General features: G+C 43.8%; 2 protein-coding genes across 2 annotated transcripts in view; one reads left to right on the top strand and one right to left on the bottom strand.

Annotated features, from left to right (window-relative positions):
* LOC114921750 (transmembrane and death domain protein 1-like) overlaps positions 1–6264 on the bottom strand; it is a 177373-nt gene extending 171109 nt beyond the window's left edge. Inside the window, exon 1 of the mRNA XM_065961159.1 lies at positions 6138–6264. Coding sequence (XP_065817231.1) covers positions 6138–6264 — 127 coding nt within the window. The remainder of the gene's footprint in view (positions 1–6137) is intronic.
* Positions 1–21246, top strand: part of plxna2 (plexin A2) — a 208994-nt gene that overhangs the window by 1077 nt on the left and 186671 nt on the right.

The following is a 21246-nucleotide window of genomic DNA, read 5'->3' as shown; positions in this document are numbered from 1 at the left end:
TATCACCATTTATGGTCTGATTTATGAGAACTAAGATGCCTCTTAGTAGACACCAGTGCCTTTGAGTTACATCCTGATACTTCTGGCTGCTGAGCTGATTCTGCTTTGTGTTCTTGTTCTGCAGTATTTAATGAAGTTTCTTTTGGAGTCTTTTTGTCCTGATGCTTGGTGCCATCACAGAATGATTTTGATTTGTTTGGTCTCCTTGTGAAATACCTACTTAAGCAAACTGAGCACACTTGCTCTTGTAGACTCATGACATATATAGCCTAAAGAATGCTTAAAAATTCACACAAGCCTTTTGTTATAAGCCAGCTGGTGGCAGTCTGCAGACCTGGATGTGTGTGTGTGTGTGTGTGTGTCACTGCAACAAGTGAACTATGAGTCTGAAGCCAAGAGCAATTATCAGACTGTTACATTTGACTATCTGCATTTATAATAAATATATTCACTTTGAATCATTTTCATAATTGGTCCCATTATCGTTTCTTTAAATTGTAAAACTGTTCTCTTGGTCTTTAGTGTAAAACTCAAACCTGATTCCAACAAAGAAACAAAGCAAACAAAGCAACACGTCTGTTATTTATTGTGACCAAATGGTATCACTTCAGGTTTCCAAATCGACACTCCAGACCTCATCTGTCCCGTTCAGCAGATGCACCTACAAATCTTCATTCTGTGTCAGACTGCCAGCGCTCCGCCAAGCACCCATGACAATGACTCTAAAGGAAATAAATGTTGTCTTAAGTAGGAAATTGCCTCTCATTTGCATGAAAATGACTTACATCTGCCACGGCTGATGGGTAGCATATTAATCCCTCTGCCCAGTGCAATCAAAACCCGCTCTTTCTTGGTGAAATCATGTGTTTTTTTTCTGCGTGACCCCCTCTCATGTCGTTATTTTTATATCCATCTCAAAGTGAAACAGCAGTTTGACCCCAAAGAGCCGCCTTTGGAAGAACAAACCGCCACTCAGCGTTGCTTTGATTATCACATGCTGATTATATTCAGCCAATTAACTCCGATCTAATGAAAAAAAAAAGCACATTCAGTGATAATGTGGTTCTGCCTCCAAACCAGCAGCTGCTCCACGACTATTTTTTTTTTATAGACTTCTATCAGATCTGCTTTGGCTCAAGTTCATCCTCATCATTCCTCATCTTATAGTATATGACATTGAAGTGTATTTACTGCTCCCCTTTGAAGGAAAAGATCACACCAGCAAATCACTGTTCAAAAAACATTTCCAAAGCTGATGTCAATAGTCATAATCTATTCTGAGAGCGGTCTGTTCTCTTTTTAAATAATGGAGGATATGAGCAAAGAAAAAAGTTGTTAAGAATTCAGCTCGATGAATCACTTTCAAGTGTTGCCTTTGAAGGCAGCGGCGTCCGAGAGAGCCTTGCAAGAAAGCCCCGACATCACACATTCGTCCAATCAATAAGGTTAACCTCACCAAGCTGGAGAGAAATTGCTTCGGCTGGACAAAGTTGGATGGAGCTCTGTGGAGCGGCGGTTGATGTTTTTTTTTCGGCCGCCGCCGCCTCTCTGATTCACCTCTCTGAAGGGGGGGGGGGGGGGGGGGGGGGTGCAGCATTTTTGATTGGATTTATGGGGGAGCCGTGGTCAGAAAGGTGCTCTGTATTTACTGTTTTTGATGTTGACTTGATTTGCATAAGTCTGTTCAGGTTTGCCTCATTTCCCGAGGGGGAAAATATTCAGGAGTTTTGCTCTTTAGTTGTGTTTTTTTTTTTGGTAAATTTACTTATGCAGGATTTTATCTTCAATGGCAACATTTCACTCTGAATTTGGCACTATTTTTTTTTTTGCAACGATAAAGTTATCTGACTTTGAAATGTTTTTAAAGAGGAAGCTGACCTCTGAAAAAAAAATACCCTGTGGACCCTTTCCTGAGAGTTGTCTCAAGTCTTCAGTAGAAGACTTCCACTGTCTCCTTCAGCCTCTATCAGTATCAGCGACCGACTCCGATGGTTGTCGCGCACGGCTCGCGAGCGTCCTCTGTTGATGAGCCTGACCGGTCGAGTTAATTATCGAGCCACAATGCAAGAAGGAGAAGAAGACGCCTCTTTCCATTCCATTCCCGCTCAAAAAACAAAACAAAACGATGATGGCATAACTAACTAATTTCCTCACCGCCTTATTTGCCTCTGAACGAGTTGTTAGTGCTCTTCTTCTGTGTGCTGTGTCACCACCACCAGCCCTCACACAGCAGCTCTCGTCTTCACATTCCCCCCTTAAGGCAGCCAGACTCACCACACTTTAGCTTGAGAGATTTTGACAAGTCGCTACGCATGCAGGCAGAATCCTTGACCTATTTCTTAATGAGTGAATGCTGCAAATGCGCTCAGCGGCTGTGTATTCTGAATGAACACCCCCCCCCCTCTTTTTCCTCCAACAGCTACCCCTTCCCTCCCATCCCAACTGTCTTTTTTCTTGCACACACACACATGCAAACACGTGAACACATGCAGATAATGGTGCTTTTGTGAGTTCACTGACTCATTCTCCCACAGTCTTAGGTCCTCTCCTCCCTGTTCCTATCTACTGGAGTGTACAAATAGCGAGTGAGTGTTTGTTTTAATGAAATTGCCCCCCCTTCTCCTTCTCCTTCTTGCCCTCGTCTTTGCTCACTGTGGGCTGTTTATCTGAACCTCTCAACTGTCCAGCTGTCACAACAAGAGATCTCAATCTCCTTGACCCGCACACACGCTCCGCTCACTCAGCCCTGTTCTGTGCATGTTTGTGTCTGGGGATCTGGACTTTTTTAATGGCGAGCGAGTGAGACGCGCGAGGATTGACGTAAGGGAGATCTGGATCTGCGGTGACATTGATCAAGTGGAGCGCAGCCAGGGGGAACATTGTAGTGCGAGAGATTTGAGTCTGGCTGCGGTTGAAAAGCAGAAGATCACAGCTCGCGTCATTTACACCTTCTCTTTTTAATAAACCTCCCCGAGGGTAAATGTTGAGAACTCAAGTTTTTCTACCTGTTTCTGAGGCTTCAACACTTGATTCAGCAGTGAAGAGATGATCTCTCGAGGTGATGATTATCCTAACAAACCTTCACTATGAGCTGCTGTTGGTTGCAAAAACTCTCTGTTGGCCAAACTCTGCTGAAATGTTGATTGAAGGATTCAGATCGTCTAAAAGTAAGGGATGCAACCTCTTAGAACTTCCTTAAACCTGCATTATTACTAATGACCAGCAGGGGGCGATTCTACTGATTGCACAAAAAAGTCTAATTAATGACTTCATGGTCTCAGTTGCTAGTTTCAGTCATTAGTCAGTACAGCGTGAAGTTCACGTTAACTTAAAGATCCTGTGTGAACTTTGGTTTGTGTGGATTTTGACGACCCCTGTGGACAAAGCGGGACCTCTTATCTCTTTGCCAGTTATGTACTGTACTTCAGTTAGTACTGTTTTCTGACCAATCTCAATCCTGCTTTCTCTTAGCAGGCAAACGTATCATTCCATGTGATTTTACTATGGTGGAATTGATTCCAGGTGATTTTGTTTGCTCTTGTAAGTCAAATAGAGATATCAGTCTTTCATAACAAGCTGCTACCAGGGAAGGCTATCAACCAGGATGGAGATGTACCAGGACGCCGGAAGCCTAGTGGTTTATGCGTCCGCCCTAATGTGCAGAGTCTGTAGTCCTGAAAGCAGGCGGCCCGGGTTTTGACTCCGACCTGTGGCTCCTTTCCTGCATGTCAATCCCCACTCTCTCTCACCCAGACTCCTGACTCTATCCACTATCCTATCTCTAATTAAAGGCATAATAAGCTCTCCCATAAAACCTAAAAAAAAAAAAATGCATATTCACACTGTTGTCCAAATATGGTCACAATGACTCCAAAAATTTAAAAAAAGGTGACAGCCAAAATTCATTCACAATTGGGTCAAGGTCACTGTGCCCACTTCTCCCATATATATTATGATCGTGTATAAGATTTCACTAAACGTTGCTGCACTGGTTCCAGCAGTGATTCTCACACTGGCTCACAGTCATTGGTGTTGGCGAGCTTCCATATTCTTACAACACGATACCAACAGAGCTAATGTAGGAAAGGGAAGCACAGTGATTTTCAGTTCCTCTCTATTACATGGAAACATTTTAGATCACTTTCATGTCTGAAAACACATCAGGTGTTTGATGAACCCCGACACTCTTATTTTTTTTTTTTGTACTCTCTGTGTGTAGAACCAAAGGCTTAATTTACTGTTGAATATCCTCTTGTAAAGATTTTCTCTCCAAACATCGTAGATCTTAAGACACAGCATTACACTTTGATAATCCCATTCAATAACAGCTGTAAGAAAAGAAGAAAAAAACCCACCACAGGAGCACATTTAATGGTCTGGTCATGCTGCTGTAACAGTTTTCATCATCTTGAGTAGTTGTGCGTGTTGCCTTCGGTGGCTTATTGAATCGTTGAAACCATTTTAAATTGATGACTACAGGCCTCAACATTGTTAAGTAGCAGCTTGCCCAGTATGAGCAACACATAGCACAGAGTGCAAAAATCAATGCCTCTCCTTTGCATTTCTTTTTTTTTTACCGTACGCAGCGAGACTATACTTTACTTGAAAGAAAAAGTCAACCTTTGTGCTGTCGTGTTTTTCTGTGCTTGGATTTCTTTCCTCTGATAAGCTTGCTGAGAGAGTTTGTTTCCCCATATCTGTCAGGATGCAAGAGGAAGGCTGTGTGTGTGTGTGTGTGTCTGCAACTCACAGAAAGGCCCCCAGCCAGTCTCATCAGAGGACCGTCGGGGACCGGCTAACAGTGGTCCCTCTGCCAGGCTAAAACCGTGGCACAGTCCAGACCCTGCTCTCTCTATTGATGGCATCAAGTTAGCGATGAACCCCAGTGTGCACTCTGCTGTCCCAAAGGCCTGCCAGCTTGCTGAAACAAAGCCTTTTGTAGGGCCCGATGAATCCAGCAGATGGAGAAATGGACAGTAAATGAAAGTGGAGGCAGAGGGGAATAAAGGAATTTAGCGGAGCATGTTTGCGGTTAGGCATTTAGGCGACTCCTTTGGGAGGCCTAACACCCTCACAATGCAATACTGGCACAACTTAAATGTTCTCCCGTCGACACGCTGCGAGAGCGGCTTTGGGCCCCCGAGTGAGTGGAGCAAGGCAGTCAGCTCACGAGGGCTCTCCAGGGCCTGGGAAGCCTTTATTAAGATGTTAATGGAACTGCCTTCATGACACATTTCCACGGGACAGGATCCCTCGCCGCTGCCATTCTTTAGTGCCTCAATCTGCCTGCAACAATCATCCGTCTCTCCTTCCTCACACAACAGCCTGCTTAGGCATTCAGCCCCATCTCCACGTTTCCTCCCCCCCTCTCCCCCCCCCCAAGCCCCGCCGCTCTCTCTCACTCTTTATCAGATCTCTGCTGTCACAAGCCATCCTATATTTTACCGCGTGTAACAAAATTACGCGATGCCGGCGATAAGGCCGGCGATGCTGGCACAGGGACCCGCAGAATAACAAGTCTGGCTGTTTGTTTGTCGCTGATCTTCACACCGGCTGGAAGTCAGGCTGTCACCCCAGCAAGCCATGAGGGCTGTTATGTCCCCCCCCCCCTTCAAACACTTAAAGTTTTCCTGCTTGTTTCCAGGACACTCTACATTTCTTCCACTCGGTCGCTTCAGCCCTCAAAGTGCTCCCGAGGCTGTTTTATGCAGCTCATGAAAGTGAAAACACCAAAAAAAAAAAGGGGTAAAGAAAGACCTCAAGCTTTACATACAAATGCCTTGACTTACTTCATTTTCCTGAAAGGCATTGAATGCATTGTCCCCCACCGTTTTCTCATTTCTCATCCGTTTGAATATAAGTCAGTTTAGGCGGGCACCATCAATAATCAATTAGCTGGTGTCATGGGAGGATGTGCGTTTTTGTTAGGTGGAAACTCAATAAGTGAGCAACAAAAAGAGAGAGAGAGAGAGAGAGAGAGAAAGTGGGGAGTGGGGAGGGGGCTTGTGTTGGACGCCAAGGGGCAGCTGTCAGGAGCAGATGACAGTGTGTGTGTGTGTGTGTGTGTGTGTGCGTGTGCTTGGCTATGTGTGTTTGTGCCCTTTTTTTAAATTTATTTTGGTTTGACTTCACTGCACATGTGTCCTTTGTGTTCGAGTGTTTGGAGGCAACAGGTTTTGTGGTGAGGGCGACCCCCTGCTGTGCTGCCCACACTGCCTCCTGGTGATGACGATGCCCCCTTTGCCTGCCCGCCACTGTCGCCATGGTTACCAAAAGGGGAAAAAAAAAAAAAAAAAAGCTGCAGACATTGCTTGTCTAGTCCGCTCATGTGCCATAGGGGGACGCCGGCCAAAACGGCAGCTTTGTCCCTCCACTACATACACTGTGGTCCAATTACAAGCAGGACCACTCTCAACTCAAAGGGGCCTATTACAGCCATTAGCTCCCTCCGCCTTATCAAAGCAGCGTGTAATTTTCTAACACGATTTACTCATGCTAGTATCGGCACAGAAGTGTAAAACACCCAGCAGGTCACTCACTGTATTAAAATGATCGTACCTCTCTTGACGCTGACAGTTTCTCCTTAAGGGTTACACATGCAACGCTGAAATTCCCCTCTTGTGCTCCAGGGCACGGTGACATGTAAATACCTGCACCGTAACTGTCTTCATTGTTACCGTTTTGCAGCCGAGGCACGGCCTTATCTGGGCGGAAAAACTCGACTGAATGAAGAGCTCATCTTCAGTCCTTCAGCAGAGAGAAGAAAAAGAGATAGAGAAACACACACGGCCTTCCAAGTTCATTCCTGAGCGAGGTAGCAAACAGAGGACGCTGTCTGGAAAGGTCCTCCCCCTCTCCTCTGTTATCTCCTTTTTTTTAAGATGCTGTTCTGCCTGATAAACTTTTCCAACTTTTTAAAGTGTGCTGAATTGACGATGAAAGACTTCTTTAAGACACAGATCTGAATATATATGGAGACGTAAAGGCAAATAGTTCAACTGAAATGAGTCAGCTGCTGCTGCTTGAAAAACAGCAGCATGTGCCTTGAAAACATGGAAGTCAAATGCTTATTCAGGCTCTGACGGTACAAGGAAGGAAAAGATCTTGACTGTATGATGAAAACAAAGTTTGCTCTAAAAGCTACTGCCGCCAGTCCTTCAGCTCCAGACTCTTTACTTTGGCCCAAGGTGATTTATAGTGTCCCGTCCAGAGGAAGTAAATTATCCCCTGGGATAGCAGTTATGTTTATGCATGAATACATGACTCTGATGCACACACACACACACACACACACACACACACACACACACACACACACACACACACACACACACACACACACACACACACACACACACGAAAAGTGAGTGGGAAAAAAAGTGGGATGAAAGGTAGTTAAAAAGGGAGGCAGCTTGTCATGGAGCCCACACAAAGTCTGCGAGGATGTGCAGTCACTTGCTCTGAATGCCCGCAGGGGGGAAAAAAACCCCTTTAATAACACTTTATGAATGTAATTGCTTTTGTTGTTGGTTTTGACCTCGACCTGACCTTAAAGATTACAGCCTTGTGCGCTCGAAGCATAGGGGTTTTTGTGGAATGTTTGGGAACAATAAATCCTGTTTTTGTGTAGCAGGTCTGATCAAATATTATCCACAAAATGCTGTACTAAACTAAATCAAGCTCCAGTAGCTCTGCGATTGACTGGTATTTGTTCCTACCAGCCAAACACTATCAAGATGAATCTATCAGACAGGAAGTGGTGTTGTTGTTCCACTACTTTTACTTCCGAGTGGCCTCGGCTATCAAAGGGAAACACAGCGTGCACTCGGTGGGAAAAACAGCAGGAGCTCGTCCAGACAGACGCATCGTTCTTCCTCATGTCGTAACTCATAAAAAAAGTGAAACATGACAGCATGCAAAAACCTGTGTCAGAAAGACAGCGAAAATCATTAACAGAGAGTTAAGTGACATGATGAGATATCACGCCGTGCAAAACACATTATCCAAAAAGAAATCACTACATCAGCTGCAATGTAGGTCAGAAGAAAAGTCTTTTGTGCAGCGTTTAAAGAGAAGAAAATATCTAAGACATTTATTCAGAATGTGACAGCCCAGCTTTTTTTTTTTTTACAGCAGAGGACCTGAAATCCTTGTGTTGTCTGTGAAGATGTTGATTAAATATGACTGCTATGAAACATTTGGCTGCCTCAGGGAGCCAAAGGGAAGTGAAGCAAGTAGAGAGAGAGAGAGACAGAGAGAGAGAGAGAGAGAGAGAGGGAAAAGAAAGGGGACTGGGCAGGTTTGTACTTGAGAGCAATGACTGAGCATCCTTTCTTGTCTTAATCTGCAACAGTTAGGGATTTACACTACAGCAGCTAATGCCGCTAACCAGCTGATCCACACAGACGCTGCATTCAAAGGTTATTTGACATGCTGCAGCCTCTCTTTTTTTTTTTTTTTTACCAGGCACGCCTTTATTTCTTCGTTTATCTCACAAAGAGAGAATTTAGACGAACTTTTGTAATCGCAGAAGGCATCTCTGAGCTTGTAGGTACAATATTTTACTGTTAAGTTCTTTGCACAAGCCTCATTGCCTCCGCTGCCGCAAGCCCTCCCCCACATTTCACAGAGAACATGTTCAAGCTGACAGGGGTGAAGAGGTGAAGCGAATTTGCATTTTGTTACAAAGCATGCACAGTGTTTCAGGCATTCTTTTTTTCCTTCGGAACATAATGTTGAATATAAACAATTTGCTTTCTGCAACCTCCTTAATGAATGTTTTTATTCACAAACAAATTTCACATTTCGCTGAAGAGGGAGCGCATGATCGGTGCAATTAAGCATTCGGCTGCTTCCATTTTTTTTTAGGGGTGCATTAAAGGGGGTTTATTCTGTTTATTCAAAGCCGGTGATTAACAGTATACTGCCAGCCTCTTCCCTCTTCTTCTGCGTCACTCTTTTTTACATTCCCTCCTGTTTATTTTAGAGGTAGGAAGAGTGAAAGACGGGGGGAGAGAGAGAGAGAGAGAGAGAGAGAGTGAGCAGGCTGGAGGGATGCCAGAGGGGACTGGCAGGTGGCTTAGATGCTGGGAAGTGTCAGCACATTTTCAAATTCACCTGCGTTTTGGGACCTGAGCCCGCTTTCTGCTGTGCATCCTAAAAAGAAAATTATAAAAAAAAATAAAAAAAATAAAGTTTAAAAAGAGGGGAGGGGCTGCATGGTCGCTGAACTGGTCCAAGGTACACATAAGCACATTCTTACTTGTTAGAACACACACTAGCACACACACGTCTTCTTACCACAATGTAATCCCTCATAGATTCCTCGTGTGCACACATTGACGAGCCTGATAAAGGACACCTTGCCTTTGTTTGTTTTGCCAAGGCTACAGTGTTGGTGGGTTGTGTCTTACAAAGCATCTGAAGCTTCAATGGCTTAAGGACTGGAAAGCAGAAATGCTGTGTGTCTGCCTGCCTGCCTCCCTCAGGCGTTCAACATGTACAGTATCTCTGTGTCAAGGAAAACAACCCCACCTCTCTTTGTACACTTCTCTTTGACACAACCAATCACAGAAAGAGATGCGAAGAAAACAGAAATGTGCTGTTAACAGAAGGACAGGCGGGCTGATTTTACCACCAGAGTCATTGTTTCACTATTCCAGAGCAGATCCTTTATTACACCACCAGAGCCACAAAAGGAGACTGTTTCTGACTTAATGCGATTTCCGAGCTGCTTGTAACATTCGGCAATAAAAGGTTTTTTTACGAGGAAAGTCTTTAAATGAAAGCAAATGGAGAGGAATTAGCTGCCGAATAAAGGCTCTATCTAAAATGCATTAGTGGATGTCTGACTTAATTTCACTGAAACCCAGAGCAACGCTCAGAGGTGTCTTCTGAAAGCTTTCACTGGGTTTAAGGAAGATTTAACCATTGATTATTCATTTCAGTAAGATGAAATGTGCAGATGAAAGACTGTATCTGATTGAGATGATGAGATGTGATATTGGGCGGGATATGATCAACCTTTCAAAAGAAGAAGGCCACGGGGAAAAGATTTCGAGGAACTTTGCTCCCTCAGACGCTGACTCCAAACTCATCAAGTAAAGCGGCTTAGGCAGTGGCACTACTCGTCAAAATATGATGAACAGGTTACCCCTCCTGTCATTTCTGGTCGCGTTCGGTCGAAGACAGCTGATGTAGCATGGATACCCTGAAGAAGCAGAGTAGGGTTTTCCGACACAACTTCACCAACTACCAAGGTGCATGAAGAGTGAAAACGCTTGAAGAGGTCAAAAAGCTCCAGCAACACAAGACGAAATGCGTCGTTCTAGTTGGTCTTCATACTTCAAGTGTTGCTGTCGTATTGATACCCTAAAAGTCTGTTAAGGGTCACACTTGGGGTCATTGGATGAGCCAAACCAACATTGGACTTCATCCCAGTGACCAAGGTTCAATGTGAAACCAACTGCAAAATATTCACTTCTATTGAGTTATGTAGTATGGGGTTACTCCTCTATGGTCCCATGAGCGTTTTTTAATAAACTACACAAAGTGGTTCTATAGGCCTAAAACGAGCCATGTGTTTTTGCTGAGTGTTACCATACCTTCGCAAGGGCGGCTTTCAGGGTAACTCACGATGTACATGATATACCCAGTGTGGCCCATTAAAACGATGTCACCGTATAACCCTGTCCTAAAATGCGACAATTGTATATATAGCATGACAATCACGTCGTGAAACATCCAATATTTGACTAACTGAGGAATACTAAATGCCTTAAAAGGTAAAGTGCAGGATTCATGTATTTATTGGTTGCACTTTCCCTTTTGTCTCGCCTTATCTCTTTAATTTAATTTCACAGCAACCCAAAATCATCCCGCTGTCTTCTTCCTTGGCCGATTAACTTCCTTTCACAAGGTGCAGGTATTTACACGTCACACTTGATAATTGTATCACACGAATCAGATCCAAAGTTAATTGGCGTCTCTGTATTCGGTCTCATCCCTAATACCATGAATGTGTCACAATAATAACCACAAACACTTTTGAAAAAGCGATCGTTTTGAATGTTTCTTCAGCAAGCTTTATTTTGAACGTCTAAATTAACGTTTCCTGTTTTTTTTTTGTTTTGCTGAATCGAACGCAGTATTTTTAACGGTCTAAACTGAACGGTGCATATTAGACCTGCAGAAGCCAAACTGACCCAAGAGGGGAATCTAAATCAACATCTTTGAAGCATAGGTTCATTGACCAAGCCGCCTTATTTGACAAAGTGAGGAGTTAGAATCAGTGGTTTTATGTTGACCTCATGATATAATCAAGGTCAGGGGTCACTCTTAGAAACACTGTGAGGGGTTGGCGTTTGAAGAATTGCTCTGTCATCCATCCATCATGCTCTGCCTTCGGTATACAAAGCAGGGGAAGAAACAGGGAGGTGTGTGGGTGTTTTAACTCGTGACATTGAGTCAGGCAGGAAGCGGGGCGGAAGCTGGAAGGGAGGGACGGAACAGGATGACGGGACTGTTTTCATGGAGGTCAAGAGCGCTGAGTGTCAGGAGGAGGGATGAAACGGAGTGGCACCATTTAGACAGGGTCAGTGGGGGCGGGGGGGGGGGGGGGGGGGGGGGGGGGGGGACGCAAACAGGGAAGAGCTGAGCTTCACAATAGTTAAGGATTGATGGAATACATAAAAAGTGCAATGTGTGAAAAACTCTCCGATTGACTCCTATTCTTTCCCAGTCAGACTGAAACGGCAGTAAACCAACCACCGAGCGCTCTAATTAGCCCACTTCAGCATGTTAGTCTGCCCAAGCTGCTCCTATTTATGTTCCTGATGAAATGCTGAATGGGGCTTTTTTTTTTTTTCTTCCCCCCTTCGTTACATTTTCTCCGGGGTAGCAAATAGTTGATTTTATCGTTCTTTCTCTTTCCTGTTATTGCAGTTTTTCGCTGGAGTATGATTATATGTTTTGCCTGCTGCTGATGCAGTTTATGGGGAAGAAGCGGGAGCAGCCAGCAAGCGGGGGGCTGTTTTGTTTGGCTCAGATGGGATGGGCAACTTCCTAGTTCCCTTCACCAATGTATGTTCCAACCCCTATCTCCTCCAGACTGAACAATGACAGACTGCCCACTGGTGACTCGTAACACAGGCATCATTTCCACCGCACACTCATCAATGAGAGGATTCAGTTACACATCTCAGTTTTGAGGGAGCGAGGCTAGCTTGCCCGGCGAAGCCCCCTTTTCCTGCTTCACTAAACCCGTGGCCCAGCATGATCGCTTTTAAAGCCACGACGTCCTTCCCCCCACGTTCCATCATCTATGTGTGCGGTCTGAGAAAGAAAAAAAAAAGTTAATACGAGGCAAAAGCAGCCATTGAGGAATTCTAATCGCCTGGGTTTGGCATTGGACACACTGACCACACAAGGGAATGCTCCATTTTCTTTGATTTACTTTGAGTTATTATTGCTCTGTCTGTGTTCTTTACTGCGCCCTTTCTTCTCTTATTTCGCCCGCTCTCTTTCTCCCTTCTTTATTGCTCTTTTCTCGCCTCTGTCTCGCTCTCTCGTCTGTCTTTTTGTCTCGTTTTTTTCACTGTGGGGATGTGGTACCCGGCCTGCCCTGCTTCCTTAACAATAAAACAGATGCTAATTTTAATCATCTTACAAGCACAGATTAGTCTTTGATCAAACTTAATGCTCAGAAAGCAACTGCTGCATACAGAGAGAGAGGCAGTGCTTGTTAAAAGGAAATCTCATCTGGTGGCTGTAAGTTAATGTAAAATACTCCACTCGAGAGCTTTTACACTTAAGCCCTTTATGCATGCATTTCTCTTGTCCAAGATTTACAGTCCATTTCCTACTACAGCTGGATCCAGACTATCCCTGCTATGAATGTCAATGTTTTCTTCCTTCAAGACCTACTTATGCGCATGCGAGTGTGTGTGATTACATCAATGACATGGTTTCCACAGATCCAACCCCTCTCCACTGGGTGTCTATATCAAGATGTAGCGTAAGAAGAATACTGACGGACAGTCGTGCGAGCCTGAGTGGCCACACATAAAAGATGCTCTCCAGCGTCTGGCTGACGAATATGGATGGCCTGACTATCTCCTTGTTATATCTACAGCAGAGCAGGGCGACGGACTCAGGAGCCTCTGGCCTGTGAAAATGAGTGTGAAGCACTTATTCCCAGGTTCACTGATGTAGTGGACGGGTTGTAGTATCTCTTCATACAGCGCTGACAGACTCAGAGCGGCTCTGACAGCCGGGGAGTCTTGTGCAGTGTAAGTATTGTACATGTGCGCTTTTTCGAGGGCAGCCTCAGTCACCTCTATCTCTAGTCGAGGCTGCTTGAATTTTTCTTGGTTCATCTGAAAGGGCAGAGCCGAAGCACCGAGTGTCTGCAGGTGTGATGACTGAAAGAAAAGAAAAGGGACTTTTCTGCAGGCAGCCGCAGGAGAGCTTTTCACTCTTTACACTTTACTGTTTAAATTGATCTAAACTAAAAACTACACTAGCTAGAACCTCGTCCTCTTTGCAAGGGCGTCTGAGTTTTGCGTCAACATGTTAAACTTTATGATGATGTGATGTCACCTTACATGAAGCGTATAACAGGAGGAGGGGGCGCCTTGGTGGCGATCACAGTCCTGCTGAATGAATTCATTTTTTAGAATAATCCTAGGGTCTCTGAGGACCTGAATTGAAGTGTTTTAAGCTGTAGGATCCATATGCCTCTTCTGTTATTCTTAAAAATACAGAACAGCTGTTTCAGTGAATTCTGTGGAGGACATGGTCATCATCCAAAATCCAAAATGTTTATCACGATTTGTATCGTATCCTGGCCTCTGTATCGTGATCGTGGGGTTGTGGGAAATACCCAGCCCTAGAATCGTATAGTATCATATCATTTCATTTTTGTATCGTAAATACAAGTACAACACTTGATTTTTTTGTGAACCAATTTGAATATGTTCATAATCGTTTGTTGATTAACATAACTTTGTAATTGCGGTTGTACACATTCTACTTATATAAAGCCTCTATAGATATTGAGGAATGCGCCAACATATCCATTGGTAGACTTTCTTTTGCAGAGTTCAAGGGCTTAGGGAGACTAAGCTTCGAAAAAATATCCAAGAGGCGAAGTAATATTCAGTGGTGTCCAAGGTTTTCTATATTGCCTGGCTTTTTTTAAGGCCACAAAACATAATCCCAAGAAGTCCTTGGGGCATTTCTCTCTTCCCTCCTGTCCCTGTGACTTTGAACATAATGAGTACTGGACCTCGTCCCCTTCTGATCCTTTGCCGTTTCTCTGTGCTTCATCACACCGCTGGACGATAATGCTCATACAAACGCTGCCTCCATATTGTGCGCATTATACAGAACAATACTCAACCTTCACAGCTACCGTGAATAATACCATGCATTGCTATTACTCTACCAACGTGCTATTTTTCATCATAGGCCTTCTAGGTCGCCATGACTTTCCTTCCTCCCTTCTTTCCTTCCACATCCCACCTCCCCAAGGCTCACCCGTCCTGCTTGTAAGCAGGTGGGGAGCAATGATGCCACATGTGTAATAAATGGGCTGCATGTTATTTTTGCACATGCTATATGTCACTGCTGTGAATGTGTCTTTTTGCTGAGTCGACTAAAATGTTCCCTCTATTTTTATATAAAGAGAAAGAAAAACCTGGCCATTTGAGAGTGTCCTTGTTAGAGATGTTCTGATACTGGTTTGTGCTGCCCATACATCCTAAAATGTGGAATCAGATTTAGATGAGTGTGCAAGTAAATGCGGGAGTCAAATACGAGAATTTTAGCCCATCAAAAAATCATCTGGATTCAGGACAAACAACAACATTGTTGCTAGCGGGGTGTAAAGTAAGTCAAAGCTAGCCAAATGCCGGCCATCATCTTTGAATTAAATCTTATAACTGGGAAAAAACACACAAAAGAAAGCAGTTTCATGTAAGAATAAAATGTGTGTTTCATGCTTTATTTAGCAACTAGCTTTGGTTAGAATTATTTCTGCTTACTGAGAAAGGCCAACAATGATACTAAACACATACCATACAGGGTTAGCAGTGTACAGCTGGTAAAAATACTAGTAGTATGTTTCCCCCTCTATTATTGGAGGGTATTGGCTAATAGGCAAGTCAAGTTGTCATATTTGGTAACTGGAAGTACATTTGATTATGAAACATGTCAGAGTCTTGTCAGAACAGTTTGTAGTTGTGTATTTCAGTAGTAAAATAAAGATGTTTAATTCATTAATTATCCGATATGTTCGCAAATCTGTCTTCCTTACCCTCTCGCCCGTGTGTTGACAGAAAAGTGCTTGTTGTGGCAGTAAGCCTGCTCCACTCTCAGGAGTCAGGACACTGGCTCAAAGGAAACCAGCCACTGCTGATTTTCCACCGTATCCCAGCCAGCACTGCATCCTGTACGAGGTTCACACGGAACAAGCCGGAAGGCATGCATGTGCACTCCAGCACTGATCCAGCAGACTCTCAGTTAGTCAGTCAGCCAGCCAGCCGTCTCTCTGAGCTGCGTCTCATCCTATTCTGTCCTCTGTCCTGGCATGGCCTAGCCGCGGCTGCTGCGCTCCACAGGGACAATCAGGTGGATTTTTAAACAGGTTTTTCTTAAGGCTGATCTAATGGTTACTGCAGCACTCGCTGCTGTTTTATTATTCATATTCATTGCAAGACCTAGTTGGACTTGCATACAAATGTAGAGTGAGCTTGTCTCATGGCTGTGCTAGGCTCTCTCTCTTTTTAAAATGCTTCAATAAAGCATTACAAGTCTGTCCATGATAAGAAATGAAGGACAGTATCACCCAATGTTTGTCTACTACTCAAGACTTTGTTTTACACAAACATTTTGTACGTTGTATTTCTGTCGGTAATCCCCCCCCTTAATTCTTTAATGATTTTTTTAGGTCAAGATTTACAAGTTAATTATTCAAATATGCGCTGCTTGCCATCGTACTTCAGCTGTGGCACATATGGGCTCTTTTCGACCCCTTGCTGCCTGCTAAAATAACTGCTGCACACACAGGGAGAAAGGAGCGCCATTGTTCTGTTCTGTGGTGGCTTGTGCACCAGAGTCTTCACAGAAAACAGTGCATTCTGCTTGCTAGGCATGTATCCTTCTGTGTGAGTAAGCACCCAATTTCCTCACCACATGCTGTTATTGCCTCTCATCCAAGGGGGAGATTGGGCTAAGTAACTAGCCGCAGACTTGATTTTGTGGTGTTTTATCACCTCTGATGAAATTAGAGAGGTGGCTGAGGTGGAGAGAAAAAACCGACTGAGAGAGCAAGAGAGAGGCTGAAACCTTTGCGACTGTGCGATAATGCATCAGTTAGACGTGGAGGAGCAGAAAGGGTCTGGCAGTATAGGCCTTAATGGGGCTCAGACAGTGTGTTTGAGAGGCAGGAACCATTATGCTCAGGGTCACGGAAGGTCTTGATAACAATGGATGAAGGTTTCCGTTACAAACAATACAACCAATACATTAAGTCAGATTTACTGTGCTACTCTACTGTAGACATGTCAACATTATTCACTAGTTGATATGAGTGCAACATTTTTCACAACATTATACATTTCTCACGCCTCAGATATTGTTGCCAATGCTACCGTGAACAGTCACGACCATCACAACACAGCTCTTTCCTCACTTTTTCACATGAAGCCTTATCAGCCCTATTGCTCCACAGAGGGCAGTCTGGCTTCAGTCAAACTCTAATGACCTCCAACCCTTTGACTCATAATCGAGTTTGGTGAGAAGACAGAGACGCAGACAATCTGAGGACAAGGCCTCGTGTTTATACTTCTGCACTCAGTCTGGAGGGGTGGGGGGTGTCGGGGTGAGGCGAGCCGAACTCCTCACAAGAACTTCCATTGCAATAAGTCATGACAGGAGATAAGGTCGACAAGTGTGTGTGTGTCTGGAGCTACTGCTGACCTAGAGAAGAGTGATGGTAGAAAGCTGTGCAACTCCAGCTTTGACTTAAGTTAAAGAACCCTTTTAGAGACGTTCCAATTCAATGTTTCAATCCTGATACCTAACTAAATAACTAGATTCCAGTATTGGCCGATAAACAGGACCCCACAGATACTGCCATAAAAAGCATTCATATCTATTTTTTCTCACACCTGTACACAAATAAAACCGTATCTATGTAATTTGATATCTTTACCCTTAAACTAGCTTAAAGTCTCCATTGTTGTATCGCTGGATGAATTTGATTGGATTGCTAAATTCGACCAAGCTTTTATATTGGTCTAAAAAATGTGTAACGGCTCCTGAGTGCAGGATGGGTCATCAGAAATTCGTAACATTTTACTTAAAGAGAAAATACAGTAATTTGATGTAAAAATACTCAGACAGTTCTTGATTGAAAAATTTTTGGCAGATAAATGAACATTTAATGCTGGATTAGAATAAGGAACATGCATTTTTAATTTCATGTGTACTTCAACACCTACATGCAAGCTAGGCTAACTTTAGCAGTAACTCAGTTAGCATCCCATCCTTATTCGATGCCAGAGAGCTTCCATGAAAGTCTGATTTTGAGCATGACACAGCTTTCTTTTGTTTCGTTTTTAACCAGTTTAATATTAAATCAATTCAAACAAAAAAATACAGTCTTGAAATGTGTTATTAGAAAAAGCTTATTACAGATAATTTTCTAAGTGATAAACTGTAAGCTAGCTTTGCTCTGTTGTTGTTTGCTATTGTTTTGTGTTCGCTGAATGAAAAACAAATCTTCTTTGTTGCTCATTTACACTAGTTAGCTACAATAAATGATTTCTCTGTTAGCTGTTGCTCTGGAGAAGATGTAACTTGTTTTACGTCGGTGTATTGACTAGCCTTCCTGCTAAGACCTGGGAACATTTTAAGCAGTCTAGGATCATTTTCTCGTGGTATCTGAAGAACTCAATCTCTCCCTAAAGGTCATGTGAAACAGCTGAATAACTTTTATGGTTGGTTGCATGTGTTTGCATGTTCAATCTGGTTGTGTTTGTCAAAGTGTCATGATAGGAGCGTGGCTCGTTGTAAACATCATTAACCCAGCGGAGAGAGTCCCAGAGAAGGCTGCCTGCCGTCCTGGATTAGCATGAGGAATGGCGTCGGAAAGAGACAGCATCTTGTGTGTACACACACACACACACACACACACACACACACACACACACACACACACACACACACACACACACACACACACACTCACACTGATTGAAGCTGTAGACATAGTCACACAATCGCCTCACAGCCTGGATGACTGTCTCCTTCTTTATCAATAGATTAAAAAACTGGGCTTTTAGCTTTCAGATCATGAAAGAGCAGTGGGTGTTTTTTTTTTTTTTTTTTTTTTTTGTGTGTGTCTTTGCCTGGTGTGTAGTTTCGTCTTTCCATGCCAGTGCCATGCGGGCTGCCAGCGAACTGTTCCAGGATTCAGAGCCGTGGGGGAATAAAGATCACACAAACTCCACAGTCATGCTAATTGAATTGACAGTTAATTGATTTTAGATAGAGCCACAGCGTGCCCAGCAAGCGTTCCCGGTTATATTCCTGCATTACATCATGATTGCCTTGGTCAGAGTTCAGATCACACCCCTGGTCTGAGGATATTTGATGTCATCATACTCATAACAACACGGCACCTTAAGCTCCCCTTTCTAGCCTATCCCCTTTGAGCCGTGTAGCAATTCACACTGATCTTTTGACTGTGTTTTTTGATGGTGCAGCTGAGTGGAAGAGAGTGTTTCCTGCTGTGCTTCCAGTCCCTGGGTGTTAGCCAACCCAGAGCAGCCTCATCCTCTCAGCCAGCATGTGATTACAGAGCTAGGCCGGGGCTGTATCATACGGCTCTTAGATGAAGCAGTAGCTGGAGAAATTGGAGGGATTACTTTGACTGACAGGATTCCCATAATTTTTTTTTTTTTTCTCCCCCCAGAAACTCTTACATAATCACTCCGGATTTTGGCTGCTGTGAAATAACAGCTCTCATTGTCTAATGCGTACATATAGCATAGACCAAAATAATACAATCAAGCCTTTAGTGCACCTCCTTTCTCCACATGTCTCTCCTCATTCATCTCCCTCTTTTACCAGCACCCTCCCTCTGCCTACTCCTCTAGAGTGTGCCAGCCAGGCTGTGTAAATTTGCTCCAGATAATAGTGGACGTATCGTGCCAACTTCTGGAGTTGTGGCTGCCGCTGTGGCTGTAACGGCTTGTTACCCAGCTGGAGTAATGGCCACACGGCTGCCTCTCTTCCCTTCATTCCTTCCTTCCTTTTCTCTTTTCCCTGTCCGTCCTGTCATATCTATATCTATTTTACACACTCAACTGAGCCTGCCACTGTTTTGTTTTTGTCCCGCTCACCCACTTTCTCAATCAATCATTTACTCGTTCTGTCCCCTTATCTCGGTTCCTCTCCTGCTGTATTTCATTGCTCCCCTTTTCATTTTCCCTCCTCCATCCTTCCACTCTTCCTCTCAATCCCCTCCCGCTGTAGTGGCTGTGGCCACTGAGCCGTGCTCCAGCTCGACTCTGATCCCGATGAGACAAATGATGAAGTTAGTAAGGGGGGGGGGGGGGGTGGAAGGAGTACGTGAGAGAACGTGTGTGGACACATGTGTGGCTACTGAAATGGAAGCTGTTTTTTTTCTTCTTCATGTGATCTTCTTCATTAATCTGCCTCAGTGAAACTGTAATGTTTCACAGACACACTCCATGGAGTGCTTTATCTCACACATTTCAGCTCACTTGCAAAGCAGTGTGGCGGTGCTTAACTGCGGATTTGGCATGATTATTTGACAGAAGGCTCAGTCCATCGGTTCCTCGTACTGGTTGGGACACTGCTCACCAAAGGTCAGAGTCAAGGCTTTGTTTAGCCGAGTGCAGCTGCAGGCGGATAACACCTCTGCAAGGGAGAGTCTGTTGATAAAGAAAACAAATACTTTTTTCTGACTGGGGCACATGAACACACACCAGAGATCGGAGTGCTTGCACACACACACACACTCACACACACGCAGGTCGAGCTGCGGCTTGCCCTTGTTTGGGTTAATTTCATCTCTATATGTTCTTGGCTTTGCTAGTCCTCTCTCTAAAACTCTGCAGCACATTAATGACCAAGCGTTTATGTAATCTGATGGCAGCAAGGCCAGACAAACGGAGCCATTTACTCATTTAATTCCAGTCTACTCCACACAGGACGCACAATTGCCTGCTCACTCACACCAATGCCCCTCTGGCTGTCCTTTGCACCTGCTACCTGGTGCACCAGCCAAGTTGTATCTGTTCACCAAGTCCACTTGTCTGCTTCGACGGCTCTTAAATGTGCTGTAAGATTTGGCCAGGGAGAAGAAGAGGTTTACGATTTTAGAAATACAACGTCTCATTCCAAGTGTAGATTTGAACTTTACTGAACTGCCCAGAACCTATCATTCAGATTCAGAGATTCAGAGTTTTTATTGTCCCACAAGCGGAAATTTGCGTTGCAACAGGAGCACACAGAAGACAAGAAACACAAGGACAACATCACCATGAAACATAAACCAAAACAAATTAAAAAAATCAGATGACACAGCAAAATATAAAACCAAATAAAAACAACGCAATAAAATCAGTCAAGAGCCCGTACCAGAATGGAAATTCAAGTTATTAAAGTGCAAAGTGGAGGTGTGCAAATGTGCAATTCAAGTGCAAAAAGAGCACCAAATTCCTAATTGTTGTTTAACATATTAATTGTACTTGGTAAAAATGAGACCTGGAGTCTTTTAGTCTTCCTCACAGGAGCTCTAAAACGACGACCTGAGGGTAAAAGGTCAAACTCACTGTGAAGTGGGTGATCTGGGGTCACAAGTATGACCCTAGCTTTCCTCAGGACCAGCTGATTATACAAGGTCAAAAGCCCAACCTGACACCTCCCTGAGATTCTACTGCTTGTTTTTACAAGTCTCCCAAGTCTATTCTTGTTTATCATTTCATTTTCTCAACCCTCCTTATACATGTAAAAACACAATATGTAACATAATGTACACCTTTGAGTGTATTACGTCCCAGAAAACAGGATTGCATTCCATCCAACCTCAAATTACAATACTATTACTGGAGCGCAGGAAATACAATTTTCTCAATGTTCACAGGTGATTTTGAGTGAATGCCTTTATTAATCTATAAAACATGTTTTTTTTTTTACAGTTCATATTGTACA

This window comes from Labrus bergylta, chromosome 12 (assembly GCF_963930695.1).
Source record: "Labrus bergylta chromosome 12, fLabBer1.1, whole genome shotgun sequence".
Lineage (NCBI taxonomy): Eukaryota > Metazoa > Chordata > Actinopteri > Labriformes > Labridae > Labrus > Labrus bergylta.
This window is presented reverse-complemented; position numbering and strand designations above follow the sequence as displayed.